Raw genomic sequence first — 19,690 nt, 5'->3', positions numbered from 1 at the left:
AAGTATCGTCATCATGATGTATGCAGTAACAAAGTTACCTGCGCGACATTCAGGTAGTTATTGCAAGGTGGAAATGAGTTATATGCATTTATATATCTAATGGCAGTAAGTTTATAAAGCTTTAAATTATTTTGTAGTTTGCTGAAGCGTCCTTGCCCTTTAACCATAATTTATATTAGTATTCAGTAATCCAGCAATTTTTTACATTAATGTTAATATTCTATTATGTATGATATTACGCTCAAAAAAAGAAGAAACATTAAATACATTTGGGTCTTTAAATTATAAAAAAAAATAATTATGTATGATATTACACTTTGTCAAAAGAAGAAATATTAAATACATTTGAGTCTCTAAATTATAAAAAAAAAATAATGTAAATATATTTTATGTAAGAAAAAGTAATCATGATAGTGATAACTTAAAAAAAACTGAAGTATTTTTTAATCAGTTTTAATAAGTTAAAAAATCTATGTTGTTTTTGTGGAAAAATATTCTTATAATTAGGCAAAATAATGAAAATCACTACAAATGTGTGAAAGAAATATAAATAAAGATTTCTGTCTACTACGTTATCTACAATTCCTATCACGTTGAAGGGTGGTATCGTTGACCAATGAGACTTTATCGCGTGTCCTCGAATCTCCACGCCGTACTTGCGCATCGAGCGACGTGGAGTGGAAAACGTCACATCTTCTACGATCGGAAAATTGCATCGATAGAAACGACAGGAAAAGGTCGCGTTTTCTACGTAACGGCTGTCAAATGCATTGTTAACGAGCGAATATATTATTAGCCTAGGCGTCGCGGAAAGACTCGTGTTAGGAAACGTACGTAAATCTACTTTCCCGTCTATAGATCTAAAGACTACATTTTTTTTCAATCAGTCTCGAAAAATTATCATCAATTTGCGATTTTATTCGCGATTTATTGTAGATGAATTTTTTGATGCAGATTATTTTTTAAATGATCTATAGGTATTCTTTTTAATAAGAGAGTAACATCGATCAGTATTATAAAATTTGATCTGTAACATAACTGTATATTTTAATTATTTTTAATTAACACTATAAGTACCGAGCGGTCATTTCTAACTGTTTCTATTTTTTAGATTAATATTTTATTTCTTATGTAAAAGATGAAATTTCAGACTCCTATTTTTTCTAGTATTAAATATGCGAAAAAAGACAAGTGAATAAATTATCTCATTCATATTTTAATGCAATTTATGTTAGAAAAAATGAAGTTATCTTTATTTTAGTATGCTTAATAGTTGCTTTAGGTCTTTAGGTAATGAATTGTTTAGTAAGTAAGTTCCATAGTTACAAGGAAGATAAACAAGCACAACCGCGTCAGCTGCTGCTTAAGAGGGTTAACTATACGCGATCTCGATATATCAGCGATCGTGCGAACGAACGGGATGCTACTGGTTATCGACCATCATTCGCCAACCGTATAGCTGTTCCGTAAATAAAGCGCAAAAACACGTGGACGCGTTCTCGCCCTCTGTCATCCGAGAAAAAGACTCATGTCAAATTGGTGTGCTCTGAAAGAAAACCGTAACCCCGTTATGATGAATCGCTATCTCTTTGCCATCATAGCTCTCAGTTTGCGCTTAGCGATGTAGACACACGGATTTTCTTTCTCTCGATATAAAACGCGAATGTTCTGCTTCGGCGAAGAGAAATTTTGATTGTGAACCATATAAATGGACAAATTTGACAAACATATTCATATATATAGTTGTACGAAAATTATGCCAGCCCGATTTTTATAGTGTAGTATGATGCACCACGTTAAGTGTGATTTGTAGTTTGTTTATATACGTGATGTAATTCGCTTTCAAGTGATGGAATTTATTAAAGTAAATTCACACTACGACATGTGTTCTTTCCTTTATGATTTTATTATTTTTTTTATTTTACTATTTTATCTTAATTTTACTTTTTTATTTTATAAAAAATTATTATAAAAATTTAAATTTATACAAGAAAATCTTAATTTAAAATATAAAGTTATTTTTTTTCTGTATATATTGTTGATATGTATGTACCTGTTTGATATTGAAGGAGAGGAGCATATTATTACGTAAAATTGAAGTTAATTGGCAGAATGCTAATCTATTTCATATGATTATAAGTGATTATAAGTGCAACTCCAAATATCACAGAAGATACACTGGATTGTCTTGTAATTTCGCGATTGTGACTTCTTTATAAAGAATGATATGTGATCTTCATACTTTTATCTAATCGCACGCGCGAAAATTTCAACTTTCTTTTGTATATAGAGATTTATTTCAATAGGACCTCGGTTAACTACGTCTACGATAACTACGTCTACGATAGACGTTAGTAATAATGTATAAAAGTTGCTAGTGGCGAATGCTATAGAGTATCTATAGCGGGCTCATATTTAATTAATCTTTCGGCGCCTTTTACGCTCGATAGGCGTTACACTTGACACCAAAGGCGCGGATCCATAATACTGACTTAAAGATGACAAACATCATCGCGATCGAAAGAAATGAACTTTGAGAGATCAACATTAATTTGATTTATTGTTACTTCTTATCATATTAAATAAATTTATTAATATTTATTAAATATGTCTTGAGATTTATTTTAAATGTCAAGTATAGACATATATATATATATATATATATATATATATATATAATCTTAATTTTTTGCTGTGTTTCTTTTAGAATTAACATGCTTGTGTAAATACTTATTATGATACCGCACAGTTTGTCATTATTATACAATTATAACCTAATGTGTAATAAATTGTAAAAATGGTTGTATACTGAATTGTTCATATTTTTTCTAGGTGTGAAACTAGCGAAAATGACATATACACATTTCGCGCATACATTATACTCGCAATCAATATATAGGGGTATAGACAAACTCTATATTCTCGTTCAGTCAAAATTTAATTGATCGATAATACATGCTTGTACATATTGTTAACAAGCAAAAACACGTTTCGTAATAATGACTTATTTTGTGGGATGAATGTTAGATATAAAAATGTTTTACTTTGAAGTTTTTTTGCGTATAATTTAGATATACCTAATTTATTATAACTAAAATTTATAAGAAAATATTATTTGCTAAAATTTAAATTGTTATAATTTAATAAAGTAAATTATATATTTATGTTATTCAAAAATTAATTGTTAGACATAATAATTCTAAATAATAAATATTCTATATTGTACATCTTATCAATTTTTTCATTACTTAAAAATCACTTTGTAATTAGCTACAGTTTTAGAAACTTTTCTTTTTCTTTAGATTCTTTAGATTTTTTATATTCTTAAAAGATTAGATTCAAATGGCTATTATTTTAAATTCACTAATTATAAGTAGTCAATTTAATCAATTAAAAAATGTAACAAAATATTAGTTTAATTCATATATTTTATTTTATGTTTTTTTAAAGTTTTTAAGTATTTTTAAACTTATATGTGTTAATAAATATTATAAATGTTTTACTGACAGTACACTTTTGCTTAGCAAAATATATAATTGCTATTTTGAACTTTATTAAAAAATAATTTAAAAAGATTAAAGTTTCTTTCTAAATATACATGTTCATTTTGGATGTGTCATAAAGTTGATATTTCAGATATTAGTCTTCAAAAATGCAACCTGCTACCATTTAAAAATCACATTGTTCTCCACTTTTCTATCGCATTAATAGCTCCTTGACGTAATGTTTTGAAGCAGCAAAGTAAGGCAATGGAAAGATAGACAAAGAACGCAGAAATCTCTTCTGCAACTGCACTTGAGTTTTTATCGCAGACCAATAAATCTAATATCCAAAAGCAAACTGATCGCGCAGTCGCAATAAACTGATGTCATTGCAATACGGTCAGTGGACAAACAAAGATATATGTAGATATATAGATATATATGTGAGAAAGTGTGTAAACGTGAGAAAAACTCTGGGGAATGGGTAGTTCACCAGTGAGAATTGAGAATTCGACGACGAGAAACGCCCGAGTTCGGAGCATAAGACAAAAGTAGACATTTTTTTGTTATACATCTTTTCTGAAGAAAAATTTATTCAGGTGTGCTACAGATGCTTCCTGAAAACAAACGATCTAATAAAAGAAAAATAAAATATTAAAAAATTCTGTGATTTAAAAAAATTAATCTAAAACTTATCAGGTTTGAAGACCGAAAATTTTAGATAATTATGGATTTCATATTTTGTATTTATTTGAAAAGCAAAAATTTTGCTAATTTAAAATCATATTTGAATTTTAATAATTTTAAAAATTAGATGTGTTATCAAAGCAAAATTTGTTAATTTTTGAAAATCAAATATTTAATGTTATTTTTAAAAATCGCGAAGATTTTGTCGATTTTAGAAATTAAGATTTCAAATTTGATAATCCATAATTTTTGCCTGTTCTGGGAATTGAGATTCTTGTCAGTGCAAAGAATGGCAATTTTTCAAGAATTTTTTTGCAAAGAAAACAACACGCGTCGTGTTTTGCGTCAAATAGACGACGCAATGCGTAATCCATATGTAAGATGTCTATTATCCTTTTCCACAATCGGCAAAATCGTCAACGTTGTGCTACATGTTACTGATGTATATAAGGTGTTGATAAATTTTTATCAAAATGATGTAAAATAAAAAGTATAATTTAGTTCGTTTGTGGTGTGTGCGTGTGTTTTAGATTAATAATATGGTGTCTGTAAAGAGGCTAGGAATCGCCGGTTTCTGTATGTTTTTTATGATGCTTATTATCTACAACCTAGTATTTCCCGCTATATTGAAATCGCAAGTCAAATCTGTAAGTAACAATTATATATCCATTCTTGACGAGAGCTATTTTTCAAATATTAAAAAATTAAAAGAATAATTTTGTTAATTTTAACACACCATAAATTGAGATGCACAAACATGTGAAATATCTAATAAAAATTTTCTTTTAATTAAATTTGAATTAATTTAACTATAGATTATATGTATATAATGTGTCAATAACTGTTAACACTGAAAATAAATGTATTAATCTGTCATTGAGTTCTACATTCGATACACAAAGAAGAAAAGCTCGTTTGCGTTTTTGGTAAAAATGTTACATTAAATTTTACAGCAAATTAGACTGAAAAAAGGAGATGAAATGCGCGATTTTTGGGAAATACTTCCACAGCCACTGGATTTTAATATTTATGTTTTTAATGTAACAAATCCTTCTGAAATCAAAACAGGAGCGAAACCAATTGTGCAAGAAGTGGGACCTTTTCACTACGAGTGAGTATAATATCTCTTCTATAATATTTTTATTTATTTTACTATATAAACTATATAATATTTATTCATTTTGCTATTAATTTTATTTATAATATCAAAGCACAATTTAATCAATTACATAATTTATTATAAAAATAACTGGATCTAATTTTTACACAGTTTTATAGTATACGAATATGAATTTGTGCAATGCATTTAAAATTTTGAAAAAAATTTGGAAAGTGCAATTTGCCGGTTATTAAATAATAATGTATATTTGTGCTTCTATAAATAACAGTAATTGAAAATAGTAATCATAAATAATAAACAAAGATATAAAAATTTATATGAATATTGATATGACTTTCAGTTTGTATCGCGACAAAGAGAACGTTGTAGACCGAGATGCAGACGATACTGTCGAATATAGTTTGCGACAAACTTGGCACTTCAATCGAGAAAAGAGCATCCTGTCGGAGGATGTGGATATTTACACATTTCATCCCATCATGATAGCAGTAATCCTAATTATTCAAAGAGATAAACCATCTGCGATGGGCGTCATCAGTACGTAGTTACGATATGAAATAAATATTTGACATATATTGTATGATTAAGAAACATAAAATGTATTAACTCATTAAGTATTGATTAATTTTAATTTTGAAAACAAAAGTGAGCTTATCTCAAGTGTTACTTATCTCAAATAATAATTAAAGACTATTTAATAAAAGTTAAGATATAATAGACGATGTAATACCTTTTACATTTTTTAAGAAATTCTTGAAAATTTGATTGTGTTTGTAGTATATTTTTTTCATTGTAAAATGTCTCAATCTGAGATTCTTTTTATACTCTCAACGAGTAAAATATATGCTAATGAGAAAATCATCAGAGCGTGAATAATCGGTAAATTCAACTACTCAGATACCGATATTGTTTTTCACATTTCTACATTTCTATTTAAGTTTTCTCTCGAAGAATATAAAAAAAAATCTCAGACTAAGATATTTTACAAATAAAAGATAATGCGCAATTAAGTATCAGGAATTAAATCCCCTAAACATTTGGAAAATATTACGCAATGTCAATCTGTTCTTTAACTTTTATTTGGCCTTTCCTAATTGTTACTTGATAATATTTAAGAAATGTTATTAATAATTAATAAATAATAATAATTTATTGATTTGACTTTACTTTTAACGTTTTAATACATATCTACTTTTTCATATTAGTTGTATTAATCATGTATTTATATATATTTATTCTGACATATATACATGTGTATATTATGAAATATAACATATTTAAAAAAATTGCAAAGTAGGATAAACAAAATGTGTGTAATTCAAAGATTTATTTATATATTATGAATATCCTTTTAGGCAAAGCACTTGACAGTATCTTCCAGAAACCAGAATCAATATTTATTAAAACTAACATGAAAGATCTATTTTTTCGCGGTATATTTCTCGATTGTTCAAATATAAGTGATTTCGCTGGATCCGCAGTGTGTAGTGCGTTACAAGAAAAGGAACATTTATTTATTAAGGAGGGCGAGTTACGTTACAGATATGGTTTTCTTGCTAAGGTATGCACTTGTATTATTTTAAAATTTATTTTCTCACGCAATTATATTTTCATATTGTTGCAAGATTAAAAACATTTCTGTAAAAATACTTCTTTTCTAGTCTTAAAAAAATATAAAAATTATATTATTTGTAAAAATATATTATTTATAAAAAAATATAATCTCTTAATGTATTAATTTTAATAATTTTATTTTAAATAATAAAACCTTTATAAAATTATTAATTGTTTCCAATTAAATTTATGAAATTCATTAATTTAAATTATTTATTTATTAATTATTTTAACATTTAGCATATATGTACATTTAATATTTTATTTTAGAATATTATATATTTAAAAATATAATATTTTTTGTAATTATATTGTGCAATTGTTATTTGCATTTTAGGCAAATGGAACTTATCTCCCGGATCGCATAAGAGTATTCCGTGGAATCAAGAATTACATGGACGTTGGCCGTGTATTATCTATAGGAAATGAAACGAAGATGAGTGTATGGCCTGATAATCCATGCAACGATTTTCGTGGCACAGATGGAACTATTTTTCCACCGTTTCTTACCAAAGATAGAAAAGTCTGGGCAGTGTTTCCAGATATTTGCCGAAGTATAGCCGCTTATTATGTCGAACCAGGAATGGTCCAAGGTATCGATAATCTTCCATAAATAAGTATTACTTGTTTTGTTAACTGACTTCTTTTGTTAAATGGCTTTCTAATCTAGCTTAATTATAAATTATTTATTTATTTATTTATTAAACAAGAATACAAATTCCCTTTGGTACATATGAGAAATAAAGACAACAGGATATAAAAAAGAGATAGCTAATTGATTAACTTACAATGTTCCGTAAATTACGTTTAAAAATGTTAAGATATAAAATACCTTACAACTTCTAAATGATCTGGAATGTAAAATTTAATTTTTTCAAGTAATTTCGGGGAAATAATGAAATTATTTATAAGTTTAAAGAGAAAAATCATATCAAACATAGTTCTTCTATTTGCGGCGTTTGTAAATTAAGATTATTTAATAACTGATTATATAAGTTATCAGAAGGTTGCATAGGCATGCCCAGATGAAAACTAATCCTTCGGAAAAAGCGATGTTGTACCCGTTCAATCCGAGAATTATAGTTTAATTAGTAAAGAGCCCAGACAACCGAGGCACATTCCAGTTGGAATCTAACAATTGAACAGTATAATAATTTTAAAGTGGTTACATTTTTTAAATACTTGCATGCGCAAAATATAAATTTCTCAATTTTTTTAAGTACTGTTAACAATCAATTGAATATGTTCATATTATCAAAAGATAAGTCAGAGATAAATATAATATCAAGGTCGCGAATAGTGCTAACATTCAAGAGGGAAGTTCCATCGATTTTATAATCATACAACTGAGTAGATTTTCTTCTAATAAAATTTATGACATGACACTTGGATAGATTAAATTGTAGGAGGTGAGTTGAGAAAAATATAAATAATCGTGGTACGAATTAGTATTTTTATAACGAAAGTGGGCGGCTCGCTTAGTTTTAGTCAAATGAATTAATTCTCTCGAGAACTAAGCAGGCTATAGAGATTTACGCTTAAATAATAATAATTTAATATTTAATTATAAGCCGAACAAAATAACAAATAATTTTAAATTATAAATAATTAGTATATAATTTTAACAGACTTAAATAATTTTATTAAATTCTACTAATAGTAATTCTGAAAAGTTTTAGAATAAATTTCATATATTTAACGAATTCGATCTGTAAGATATTTAAGTGTGTGCACTGAACATTGAAAATTAATATTTTTACAAAAAGTTATGTTTTGTTTCTGAGACATGCTATTTTATTATTTAAATATCATTATAATAATATATAGTCAGATAATCTCGATAATTTATTTCAATGCAGGTTTCAAAACGCTGCATTACACAGGAGATTTGGGGGATCCAGCTACAGATGAGGATGTCAAGTGTCTCTGTCTCGAATCTGAAGGATGCATGCCGAAAAATATATATAATGCAGGCCCCTGCAAGAGCGTGCCTATAAGAATAAGCCTACCTCATTTTTATGACTCGGATCCACGATACTTAGAGATGATCGAAGGGTTAAATCCTGATCCTGTAAGTTCATTAAATTAGTCGCTTAAGAGACTGTGTATTAAAGTAATACAAACGCACAAAATATATCACTTTTTGGATTATAATAAAATTATTTTACGAAAATAATGATAAGAAGAATCTATTAAATAAGAGGCTAAGAGAATAAATCTTAATTCGCGGAAATTGGTGTAAATTATCGAAAAGTTATATTTACGAGAATTATAACGAGATTATATGCTACTTGTGCAGAAGAAGCATCAGATGACTTTCGACTTTGAGATAATGACAGGCACTCCGATAAAAGCGTACAAGAAGATTCAATTCAATGTGTTAGTCGGACCCATCCCCAAACTTAAATTAATGAAATCTTTTCCGGAAGTGCTCTTTCCGCTATTTTACATAGAGGATGGACTTGAACTCGGGAATGTTCTGATAAAACCGTTGAAAAAAGCATTCAAACAAATTTTAATCGCAAAGTGAGTAAAATTGTCGATTTGTTACTATTTTGCAAAATTTCTCATTTTTATCTTTTTAACATATAAAATCTAAAATGCTTGATACACTGTATATTCTGTCATTGTATCAAGACTCTTCAAATCTGCTGTGTAACGTAGCGTTTTGAAACCTGCATTAAAAAATTATTGAGATTATCTGACTTTATATTATCATTCTGATTTTTAAATAATATGAAAAATTATATAATAATTATTAAATATTAAATCAAATTATATAAATAATATTTCAAAAATAATAAGCAATTTTTAAATAAATAGCACGTTTCATTGTCAGAAACAAAATTTGAAAAATTGATCTTGTCTAGAATCTATATATAATGATATACAGTTTTGCAAAAAAAATTTCTTTACAAGGTTTTCACTTTTAAAATTGTTACAATCATCATGTTGATCTTCTATCTTAGGATATTGATGTGGCTCATGATGCTGAGTGGAATAGGCATGATGATCGCCGCTGGAGTGAAACACTATAAAGAAAAAAAAGCGGCGAGTGTTTCACAACCAGATCTCTTGCCGAAAGAAAAGGAACAGAGCAGCGCATCACAGAAACCAACAATCAGCACCATACAAGCTCAACTACCACCTAGCATTGATTAACAGGGAGTAATAATTATTTGTCATCTATTGTAAAAGTACATCTCTTTAAGAGTTAAGAATTGACGTTAATCGCACGACATCGATCGTGATTTATGTTGTAAAAATATTAATTTGGAAATTTTTTATTTCATTAATATTTTGATAACATGCTTATATTTTAATAGCACACGCATAATTCTAATTAGAGATAAATAATTTAACGCTAAGTAATTCTCTTGAAACAATATGCTCATAAATTGTAATTTAAAAATATTATTATTGTATATATGTATATGTTATATACTTATATATAAATACAATAATTATTTCTCTAAATATTATTTCTTTTCTTTCTTAGAAAAATACTGTTACTGAATAATATATCATATTACATAGATAATTAAAATAATGTTATATTTTATATTTAATCTTAATTGTTGATTATTTCTAAAGTAATTAATTACTTCTATATCAATAGTATTAAATTATCAAGGTTTATAACATATACATTAACAAGTAAATTGCTATAATTATATCCAATAATTAAATAGTAATTGTGTTAGTAATTCAATATCAATTACTAGTATGTCTATATGAACTTCATAAAGATTATAATGTCTTAATCGATCAAAAAGTAATTAACATTAATATTACACGTAACATCATATTCTTGAGCCATTAAGTTCTATCAGATCATCTATATATCACATAGAGCGCACTTATATAACATAGCTATTATTAAAACGCCATATTATTACAAATTATATTTTTCATTAATACATTTTTAAGTAATATGTAATGCATTTTTAAGTAATATGATGTATTCACTCAAAGAGCTATATATTTAACAAAACTGAGTAAAAACAGGAAATTTTAATAATCGCAATTATATTTAACAATTATAATTATATTTAACAAAACTGAATAAAAACAGGAAATTTATCGCATTTACTTATGATTTTGACATAATCACAAGTCTGTTTTAGATAATCTGCCGTAAGAATTGCTCGAGAGTGAAGTTTACGCAATTTAAAAATCTTCCAATCAAAGTTACGAAATAATGGATTTGCCGTTCTAATTAATACTGTCTGATTAATATTTTTAATTAATTTAATTTGATTTTTGATCTAATTAATCTGACTTTTCTAATTAATTTTTCTTATTAATTTGAATTTTAATTATTTCAGTATACTGCTCTGCGAGAAATCTTAGATTCTAACATCTTTCTGTATAAAAGATTTTAGAAAGAGATACACAGTGTGAACAGCTATTACATTAAAACCATCTTTCTTTTCTAAATAATATACTTCCTGGAGAAAAAAGATTGACAGTCATCATATACCTAGTTGTTTGAATCGGATAGTTCAGTTGGAGTGTCATTTTGTGACTTTCAATGGGAGGATTTCTAGCGTGAATGATCCAAGACAGCGAATCTCCCCACGCCTTTAATTGCATCGCGCTCGAGTAGAATAAAGTCTACTCTAAAGTTGCTTGTCCCGCTTGAGGTGCCACACGTTTAAGTAAGGGAAGCCAAGGAGTTTGCAATGGGGCTGAACAGGTAGAAGTACGCCGACGCCGGCCTGGTGTAAGACGTCGCTGTCATTATCGCCCGGGCAGTTCGTTCGCGACAAGCCGCGCACGATCAACGGTGACGTCGACGACGAAGGTGGCTTGAAGAAATCGGCCAGGAGGCCGCACAGGTGTGAAGACGGTCAACGGGGAAGGTCGAGGCTTTCTCGCATCGCGATTCGCAAACTCGTTTCCTTACGCGGTTCTAACGATAGTCTGAGATATTTACCACGAAATTTTAAACGTAGATAAACGAACGAAAGTAATGTGGGTTCGTGACGAAAGGAGTGGCTAAGGATTTGAACAATCGGAATTTTAATTGTTGCATATATATTGACTATTTTCTTTTATCGATCAAACAAGAAAGAAATAAATTAAGCGAAAAGATTTTTCTTTTTTTTTTTGTGAAAAATCGACGAAAGAGATTATACAAGAAATCAAATAATTATACTCTAAAGTTACATACTGATAATAATATTAAATGTACATGCTGAATACCAATATCAAATTGAGGGATGAAAATTATGTGCTCAATTCACTAGTTTGAACTACAAACATAAAAGTAGACTCAACGGAAGAGATGGAGATGATTCAGATCGCGTAGAGCGAATCTCTGGATTTTTATTATAATTATATTATAATTATATTAAAATATTTAAAGATTCAAAAACTGTAAAAAATTATTTTTTAATATTTCTTCAGTAAAATTACTTATTTATTAAAATAATTTTTTACTATTTCTGTTAGTGCCAATTTTACGGATCTTTATTTGATATTTTCTGATATATCAGTAAGTAAAGTTTTTTAACTCTCGTAAAAATCTCTTTCGTCTTGCATTATCTTATCCTTTTTTTCTATAATATCTTATTTCATTTTTTAACTAAATTTAATAACATTTTTTTATAAATTACGTATTCTAATTGTTATATATATATATATATATATATTTAATAATATGTTATTATTAAATATAATTAACGGTAATTTATTTACGTACTATAATACATATTGTATTAAATATAATAATTTAATTTTATATAGACATTTTTCGTGAAAAGATCAGATGTAAAAATTATACGAGACGAACAATCTTGAATTTTTTTTTATCAGTGCAGTGAGGAAAAAGTGCTACTTTTAGATTTAAATTTATGTGAAATCGACAAGAGCATACAACTCAGAAATTCATGGTTTCCAAGAAACACGCGTATGATGTTACCGTTAGCACCCTTCGAACGATACACGATGTTATGAATCGTTTTCATTTGTTGTATGTGTTCCCGTTTGTCAACAAAGTTGTGGGCAATGTGCTCCATATTCTTGAAGGATTCAATAAGGTTTTGATCGCAATTAATGTTGATTTATGTCAGCAGCAACTGTCGATTCTCATGAATCCGTAATGATAAAATTCATAAAAAATTAAATTATGAACGCGATTGGTCTTCAAGTTGCAATCACATTTGTAACAGCTAATTTAAACTGATATTTTGTAAAACATCGTTATGACATTTTAAATCAAATTGCGCGATAGATCACGCGATTAGTTTCTGATTAATTTCCGATATACAGATATACAATAATATGTTATTATTAAAACAAACGGAAATTTAATGTGTAGCTTTAATTTTGAGTATATCACGATTATTGGATTTAAGTATCTTACTGCTTTAAAATATCTATCTAGATTCAATCGAAAATGGTGTCTATAAAGAAACTCGCAATCGGCGGTGGAGTTATGTTTGTCTTCGGCATTATTCTATGGTGTGGATTTCCTGCACTAATTAGGTCACAAATCAAGAAGGTAAACAAATTACAAAAATTTATCATATTACATGTACCATAATTAATTTCACATTAGTATCACTCATTGTATAAATCAACCTAATAAGCGTAATAATAATACTTGTATAACAATTTATGTTATTTCGGTTTCATTATCACGAACCGTCAAATAGTGTATATCGTTACAATAATGAAACAATTTACAACACTTTTTTTAAGCATTTTTATTATAATTAAAGAATATCAACTCTTTATTCATTTAATAATCTTATTCTCATGTAACTCGTGTAATTAACTCAGGAAAGTATCAAAAGATGCTTTTATAGGCTGGAATGTTTTTCTATAAAAATAAATTTTTATAAATTACATATTACCAAACATTGTTTATCCGTTTACACATCTTATCATATGTTATGTATATCTTCTTTGATCATTTTTTTGTAATGTCGACATATTTCTTAATAATTTTATATTCTCTAGTTTTAAAATGCATACTTAAACGTGATGTCTATATTATGTTTAATTTTAACAAATTTTAACCTACCTATTGAGTTTTTTGTCATATTCAAATACTTGGTTTGCTTATTGTTAGAAAAATTCTTTATACGTGCCTGATTCAAGCAGTTTTTATGAATATACTGAATATTGCTAAATGGCCAAGTCATTTCACGAAAGTGTATAGCCCGAAATCCTTGAACTCTGCTGCCAACCGCTATAATTCTCGCATATTGTTCCAGTATGTCATTATATAATTCTATTCTTTGATTTAAAAATGATGAAATTATAGCAACTCCTTTTGCTGTGTATATTTGCAAGAAAATATTTTCAGAGATAGTTGCACAATCATCATAGCTAACAAATATACATTTATTTGATTTTTACAATATAGATTTAACAAACATAAATTGTTTGTGTCTGTTACGTTAAGATTATAATTAATGTAATTTTTATAGGTCTTTTCTTGTAAAATTTGAAATTTAATGTCACTAAACTCATACATCAATTACCGAAAACGGACAATTAATTGATTAGCTTTATTTTTAAAAATTGTCTTAAATTTATACATTAAATACATATATATTAAAAGAAAAATAGAAATTATATATATATATTTTTTTTACATGATTACGAAAATTATTAATTATTGAAACTATAGAAATTAGAACTATTGTGAACAGTTATTCTATTTTATATCTATTTCTTTATTATAAAACCAATTTAATTTTAGGCCATTGGACTGAAACCAGGCACCGAGATACGCGAAATGTGGTCGAACTTCCCGCTACCACTAGACTTTAAGGTCTATTTGTTCAACGTGACCAATCCTGATGAGATTGCACAAGGTCAAAAGCCAATAGTAAAAGAAGTTGGACCATTCTTTTACGAGTGAGTCGATCGTAATATTATAAAATATATTATAAAAATTTATAGTCAATCATTAATATGTATAAATGCGCAAGTCGTAAATTAATCTTTCGTCATTTAATTTTTCCTTTTTAAAAATTATCGAATAATTTCTGTACGCTCTTTTCTTTCGATTTTTATTTTTATATATTTATCGCATTGTAATTGGTTCAAATTTTAATCTGATCCAATAATCAAACCTTTTTTGAAATCTTCGTCTATTCTTCAAAATGTCCAAAAATCGGATGCTCATTTTAGCGAGTATAAGATGAAGCTGGACTTCGTTGATGTGGAGGAAGATGATACCGTCGAATACAGCATGAAGAACTCGTGGTTCTTCAATCCCAAGAAGAGTAATGGATTGACGGGTGACGAGGATATGGTGTTTCCGCATCTCATGATTCTAGGCATGGCGATGATGACCCTGAAGGAGAAGCCCTCCGCGATGCCGGTTGTTGGTACGTATATACGATGTCATTATTTCCTTTCAATGTCGTGTATTGATTGTAGTCACATATCGGGCGCGTATCGCATAGGTCGGTCGACTCGGACTATAACAATGCACGTCGAAAGGTTCAAAGTAGAACATGAGAACATTTCTGTATATAATATAAGTGCATACTCTTGTCGAAGAAACATATTGTACACATGTACTTTTCGACAAGAGTATATGCACTGATAAGATTTCTATCATCTTGATCGCCGTCATAATCGCATTACATATAACATACTTTTTCATATGATCATTAACCCGCCGGAGGTCGCGCTTTTTTTGATGACGTCGTAAATCACATGGGGTCAATCATGACCCCTAAAAGTAGGGACTTATATTGTCAAAAAAATTTAATTTTATTAATTTTTTTGTTTTATCTATTTTTATGATTATATTTTTATTTTTGTATTTATTTTTTATTTAGTTTAGGGAGCATGATTGACCCCATGTGATCTGCGACATCATAAAAATACTATATTGTCAAAAAAATTCAATTTTATTTATTTTTTTGTTTAATTTATTTAATAAAACTGTAAGGGCGTTTATTTACCATTTACGCGACCTCCGACGGGTTAAAATCAAAAGGGCGTTTATTAGCCCCACGCGACCTCCGGCGGGTTAAGTTTGATTAAAATAGAGAAGGATTTAATTCCGATAAAGTGCTAGAAAAGAAATTGTTACACAGTTGTTCGACTTAATCTAATTCGATCAATTAATTTAATTCGTTAAGAACATTAGTTTATGAACGACATAAAGAACATCATTCATGAATAATGCAGGCAAAGCAGTCGACAGCATCTTCCACAAGCCAGCTTCGTTATTCGTAAAAGCTAAAGCCAAAGACATACTTTTCGATGGTCTGCCAGTCGACTGCACGGTGACCGACTTCGCTGGATCGGCGGTGTGCAAGCTACTGAAGACGGAAGCGAAGGATCTGATGCCGGATGGGGAAGATCGTTACAAGTTCTCCCTTTTCGGCGGGGTAGATGATTTCAATCTTAAAAAAATTAGAAATCTTTTGTTATTTAATATAGAAATTATACAATGGCATTTAAAGTATTAGTCATATTCAAAGATTCTTCTTTAAGTAAAGATATATTTTTATTTTTCTCTGTCATAATTATTATTTTAATAGAATTAAAATTTGTTATGTAATTTTTTATTGATCGATTTAAATAATTAGTTTATTTTTAAAATATTTGGATATATTTTTTATATATTTTATAATATTTCATATGCGTGGCTAGAGACATGTAAGATATTATTATTGTTGTTCTGATGCAACCTTTTTGGTGTTTCTAATTTTTCGAAAGCATGTTGAAATATAAGTTTTTAGTCTAATAGTATGTTGAAAAAGAAGCGAGTGCATGAGCGTAATGTCATTATCTGTCATTATCTTGCCGCAACTTTGGTCGTGAATAGAAATAAGTTTATCTTAGTTGGATATTATATTTACGAAAAATGCTTGAAAATACGAGAAAATTATAAAAATTTACTTGTTGTATTAATGACGATTAAATTACAAATAAATTTATTAGAAAAACGGATCCGTTGTTCCGGGACGTATGAAGGTTTTGCGTGGTATTAAAAATTACAAAGACGTCGGTCGCGTCTTGGAATGGGATGGTAAGCCTGCTTTGGATATTTGGCCAGAGGATCATTGCAACGCTTACAACGGTACTGATTCTACGATCTTCGCACCTCTGTTCGGGCCGGATGATGACATTGTCTCGTTTGGATACGAGATCTGTCGAAGTATAAGCGCACATTATCGTTATCATAATAAAATCAAAGGTACGTGAATCATTTGAAACAATCAAGCAAAAAGAAAGAAGAATTATCCAGGAGAACAAATACAAAAATTATGTTCATTGCAAATTGAAAATCCCTGTTACTAAAGAAATTAGTTTATAATTTTTAAGATATAAAATTATAATAATAAGATAATAAATATAACATCATAATAAAAATTAATTTGTTTTTTTTTTTAATAATATTTATAATGTTATTATTATTATTATTATATTTTTGTGAAAGGCGGAAAAAATATTTATAAAAATAATAACAAATATAAGTTCTTTATCGTCATTCTACTTTTTTCGTTTGAGGCTTAATAACATTTTCAAAATTGTAGGTGTCAAAACTCTTCATTACACGGCGGATCTGGGAGATATGAGCAAGAATCCTTTGGAAAAGTGTTTTTGCCCGACACCGGACACTTGTCTGACGAGAAATCTCTATGACATGACGAAATGTGTCGGTGCACCTATTATTGGATCGCCTCCGCACTTTTACGACTGCGAGAAAAATTGGTTGGACATGGTAGACGGCTTGCATCCAAATCAGGTACAATCGGCAAAAATTAATAATATGTAGATATCAATCATAAATAAATATAAGAAAGAGATGCAAATATACTGTAAAAAAAACATTACGTAAATAGATAAATATAATGAGAAATGTATAACCGTTCTTTATTTTTGTATCAAATCGTTTTCATTGACAGGCTGATCATGAAATGGACATGGATTTCGAACCAATGACAGCTACACCGTTAAGTGCGCATAAGCGATTGCAGTTCAATATGTTTATACAACCGATTCCAAAGTTTAAATTGATGAAGAATTTCCCGGAAGCACTGATGCCGCTATTTTGGGTGGAAGAAGGGATACTCCTTGCCGATGAATTCGTTGATAAAATCAAGATGGTTTTCAAGATTTTATCAATTGTCGGGTGAGTTTACGGCAATGTTTCAAATAATTATATTTAGTGGATAACTAATGCTCCTCTACTTATGTGTAGCGTATAATCTATTTAATTTTATCAGCAACATAATTGTTGCAAATATGTATATATATATGGTACTTATTTTTAACGTTTCTTAAATGTTTTTCAAATTTGTCAATGTAATTAAACATTAACTTGAAATTTCCATTTGCAGTTTTTTTAAATGGTTGCTGGTACTTGGCGGGCTAGGCATGTGTGGTGCAGCCGGTGGATTGTATTATAAGAATCGCGAAAATAGTGGCAAGTTAGATATCACAAAGGTTACACCAAACAACAACAATAACAATACGGAGAAGAGCTGGCCACCCTCTATGAATATCAGTACGATACAGGCATCAGTGCCGGCCAATCTTGACAAAAATGAACGCTATTAATAAGAAGCTAACATTAATATTAACAACGAAAAACTCCCTTCAGCTCTAAATATTTTTTTAACTAGAATTACTTTAAAAAAAAATATATATATATATATATATATATATAATTGAATAAGTTTTTTCAAATACGAGAAGAGACGAATGATAAAAAGCTATTAGAGCTGATATAGGGACTGATAAAGAAATAGAAAATTAAAGCTGATATTTATCCGATATTTTTATATTTAAGATTATCTTAAGTCTAATCTTAGGCCGTTTTAAGAGTCTGTTTAGCTAATGAAATGGCCGAATGAAATTTTAAGACTTTATTTAAGATGATCTTAATGAGAACTATTAATTCCTGCCTAAATCTTTTCATTAAAATAATAAGATATTGAATATTGCAAATATGATATTGATGATGTAATTATAAAGGCTGAAACTATTACGGAAAATATATTATTCTAAAATTAATTTTAACCATCTGTTAAATGATGACTATTAAATAATAACAAGTAACTTTTTCTTAAAGAGGATCGAACTTAAGTATATAAATAAGCATTATTTTTAGATAAGACTCATTTCTTATTCTATATTATGTAATATATTTGAAATTAATTATTTAACTACCTCGTTATAAAATATTAAATATCTAGAAATATTTCATTGATGCACTTGTATGTATAGTACAAATCAGCGGTTCTTAACCTATGATTTTTATTAGAGAAAATTATTGGATATGTTGAAAAATTTGTAAAATATATGTAATATTAAAATTTTTATAATATAAAATTTTTAAATTTATGAATTTTGATATTTAACAGTAAATTAACATTATTCAGCAAAGGTCTGCAAAAATTAAAAGGCTAAGTACCGTTGACAAGAGATATACGAGAAATTATAAATATCTTTAATGAAAATAATAATATCTCTAAAAAGAAATATTATTTACATTTAGAGTTTAATTATATTTTTTTCTAGTTAGTAGATATCCACGATGCGAAAATAACAATCATTGTCATTAAACTGTACGTAAAGCGAAACCGCGAGAAAAGAAACAAATTCTTTACTACTTTATATTTAATTATGTTTTAACCACTTTATATTTATAATTTGTATGTTAAAATTAATAAAATCAAAAAATCAATCACAAATCAAATTAATCAAAACTCAATTGATCAATCAAAAATCAATAAAATAATGTCATTGTGTGTCAAAATAATTTTATTGACTTTGACATACAAATTAAATATAAAGT

General features: G+C 28.1%; 2 protein-coding genes across 6 annotated transcripts; both read left to right on the top strand.

Moving 5' to 3' along the window:
* The first annotated feature begins 3,971 nt into the window (after positions 1-3,971).
* On the top strand, positions 3,972-10,964 carry LOC140665666 (sensory neuron membrane protein 1-like). Of its 3 annotated transcripts, none has more exons than XM_072892017.1 (9): positions 3,972-4,081; positions 4,700-4,816; positions 5,123-5,280; positions 5,630-5,826; positions 6,645-6,850; positions 7,241-7,496; positions 8,763-8,974; positions 9,203-9,429; positions 9,873-10,964. In XM_072892017.1, the coding sequence occupies exons 2-9, from the start codon at positions 4,709-4,711 to the stop codon at positions 10,063-10,065; spliced, it is 1,557 nt and encodes a 518-aa protein (XP_072748118.1). In that variant the 5' UTR covers positions 3,972-4,081; positions 4,700-4,708; the 3' UTR covers positions 10,066-10,964. The 3 variants fall into 3 exon arrangements, with proteins under 3 accessions (XP_072748118.1, XP_072748120.1, XP_072748117.1); XM_072892019.1 differs by having other exon boundaries at positions 3,978-4,033; XM_072892016.1 differs by lacking the exon at positions 3,972-4,081 and adding an exon at positions 4,342-4,620.
* A 595-nt stretch (positions 10,965-11,559) lies between these two features.
* On the top strand, positions 11,560-19,576 carry LOC140665667 (sensory neuron membrane protein 1). Of its 3 annotated transcripts, none has more exons than XM_072892020.1 (10): positions 11,756-11,934; positions 12,655-12,947; positions 13,295-13,411; positions 14,621-14,778; positions 15,055-15,254; positions 16,069-16,271; positions 16,828-17,083; positions 17,424-17,635; positions 17,796-18,022; positions 18,231-19,576. In XM_072892020.1, the coding sequence occupies exons 2-10, from the start codon at positions 12,798-12,800 to the stop codon at positions 18,448-18,450; spliced, it is 1,743 nt and encodes a 580-aa protein (XP_072748121.1). In that variant the 5' UTR covers positions 11,756-11,934; positions 12,655-12,797; the 3' UTR covers positions 18,451-19,576. The 3 variants fall into 3 exon arrangements, with proteins under 3 accessions (XP_072748122.1, XP_072748121.1, XP_072748123.1); XM_072892022.1 differs by having other exon boundaries at positions 12,655-12,817; positions 18,231-19,574; XM_072892021.1 differs by lacking the exons at positions 11,756-11,934; positions 12,655-12,947 and adding an exon at positions 11,560-11,744 and having other exon boundaries at positions 18,231-19,573.
* Positions 19,577-19,690: the final 114 nt, after the last annotated feature.

Source organism: Anoplolepis gracilipes, chromosome 5, assembly GCF_047496725.1.
Source record: "Anoplolepis gracilipes chromosome 5, ASM4749672v1, whole genome shotgun sequence".
Lineage (NCBI taxonomy): Eukaryota > Metazoa > Arthropoda > Insecta > Hymenoptera > Formicidae > Anoplolepis > Anoplolepis gracilipes.
Note: the sequence above shows the minus strand (reverse complement) of the source record. Positions and strands in the feature narration are given on the sequence as shown.

Coding starts and splice junctions, on each gene's coding strand:
- LOC140665666 (XM_072892016.1), top strand. CDS start 4,345: ATGTTATTTTTAAAAATCGCGAAGATTTTGTCGATTTTAGAAATTAAG. Junction 7,497..8,762: donor CGAACCAGGAATGGTCCAAG/GTATCGATAATC, acceptor ATTTCAATGCAG/GTTTCAAAACGCTGCATTAC. Junction 9,430..9,872: donor AAACAAATTTTAATCGCAAA/GTGAGTAAAATT, acceptor CTTCTATCTTAG/GATATTGATGTGGCTCATGA.
- LOC140665667 (XM_072892020.1), top strand. CDS start 12,798: ATGGTTTCCAAGAAACACGCGTATGATGTTACCGTTAGCACCCTTCGA. Junction 14,779..15,054: donor GTTGGACCATTCTTTTACGA/GTGAGTCGATCG, acceptor TGCTCATTTTAG/CGAGTATAAGATGAAGCTGG. Junction 17,084..17,423: donor TTATCATAATAAAATCAAAG/GTACGTGAATCA, acceptor TCAAAATTGTAG/GTGTCAAAACTCTTCATTAC.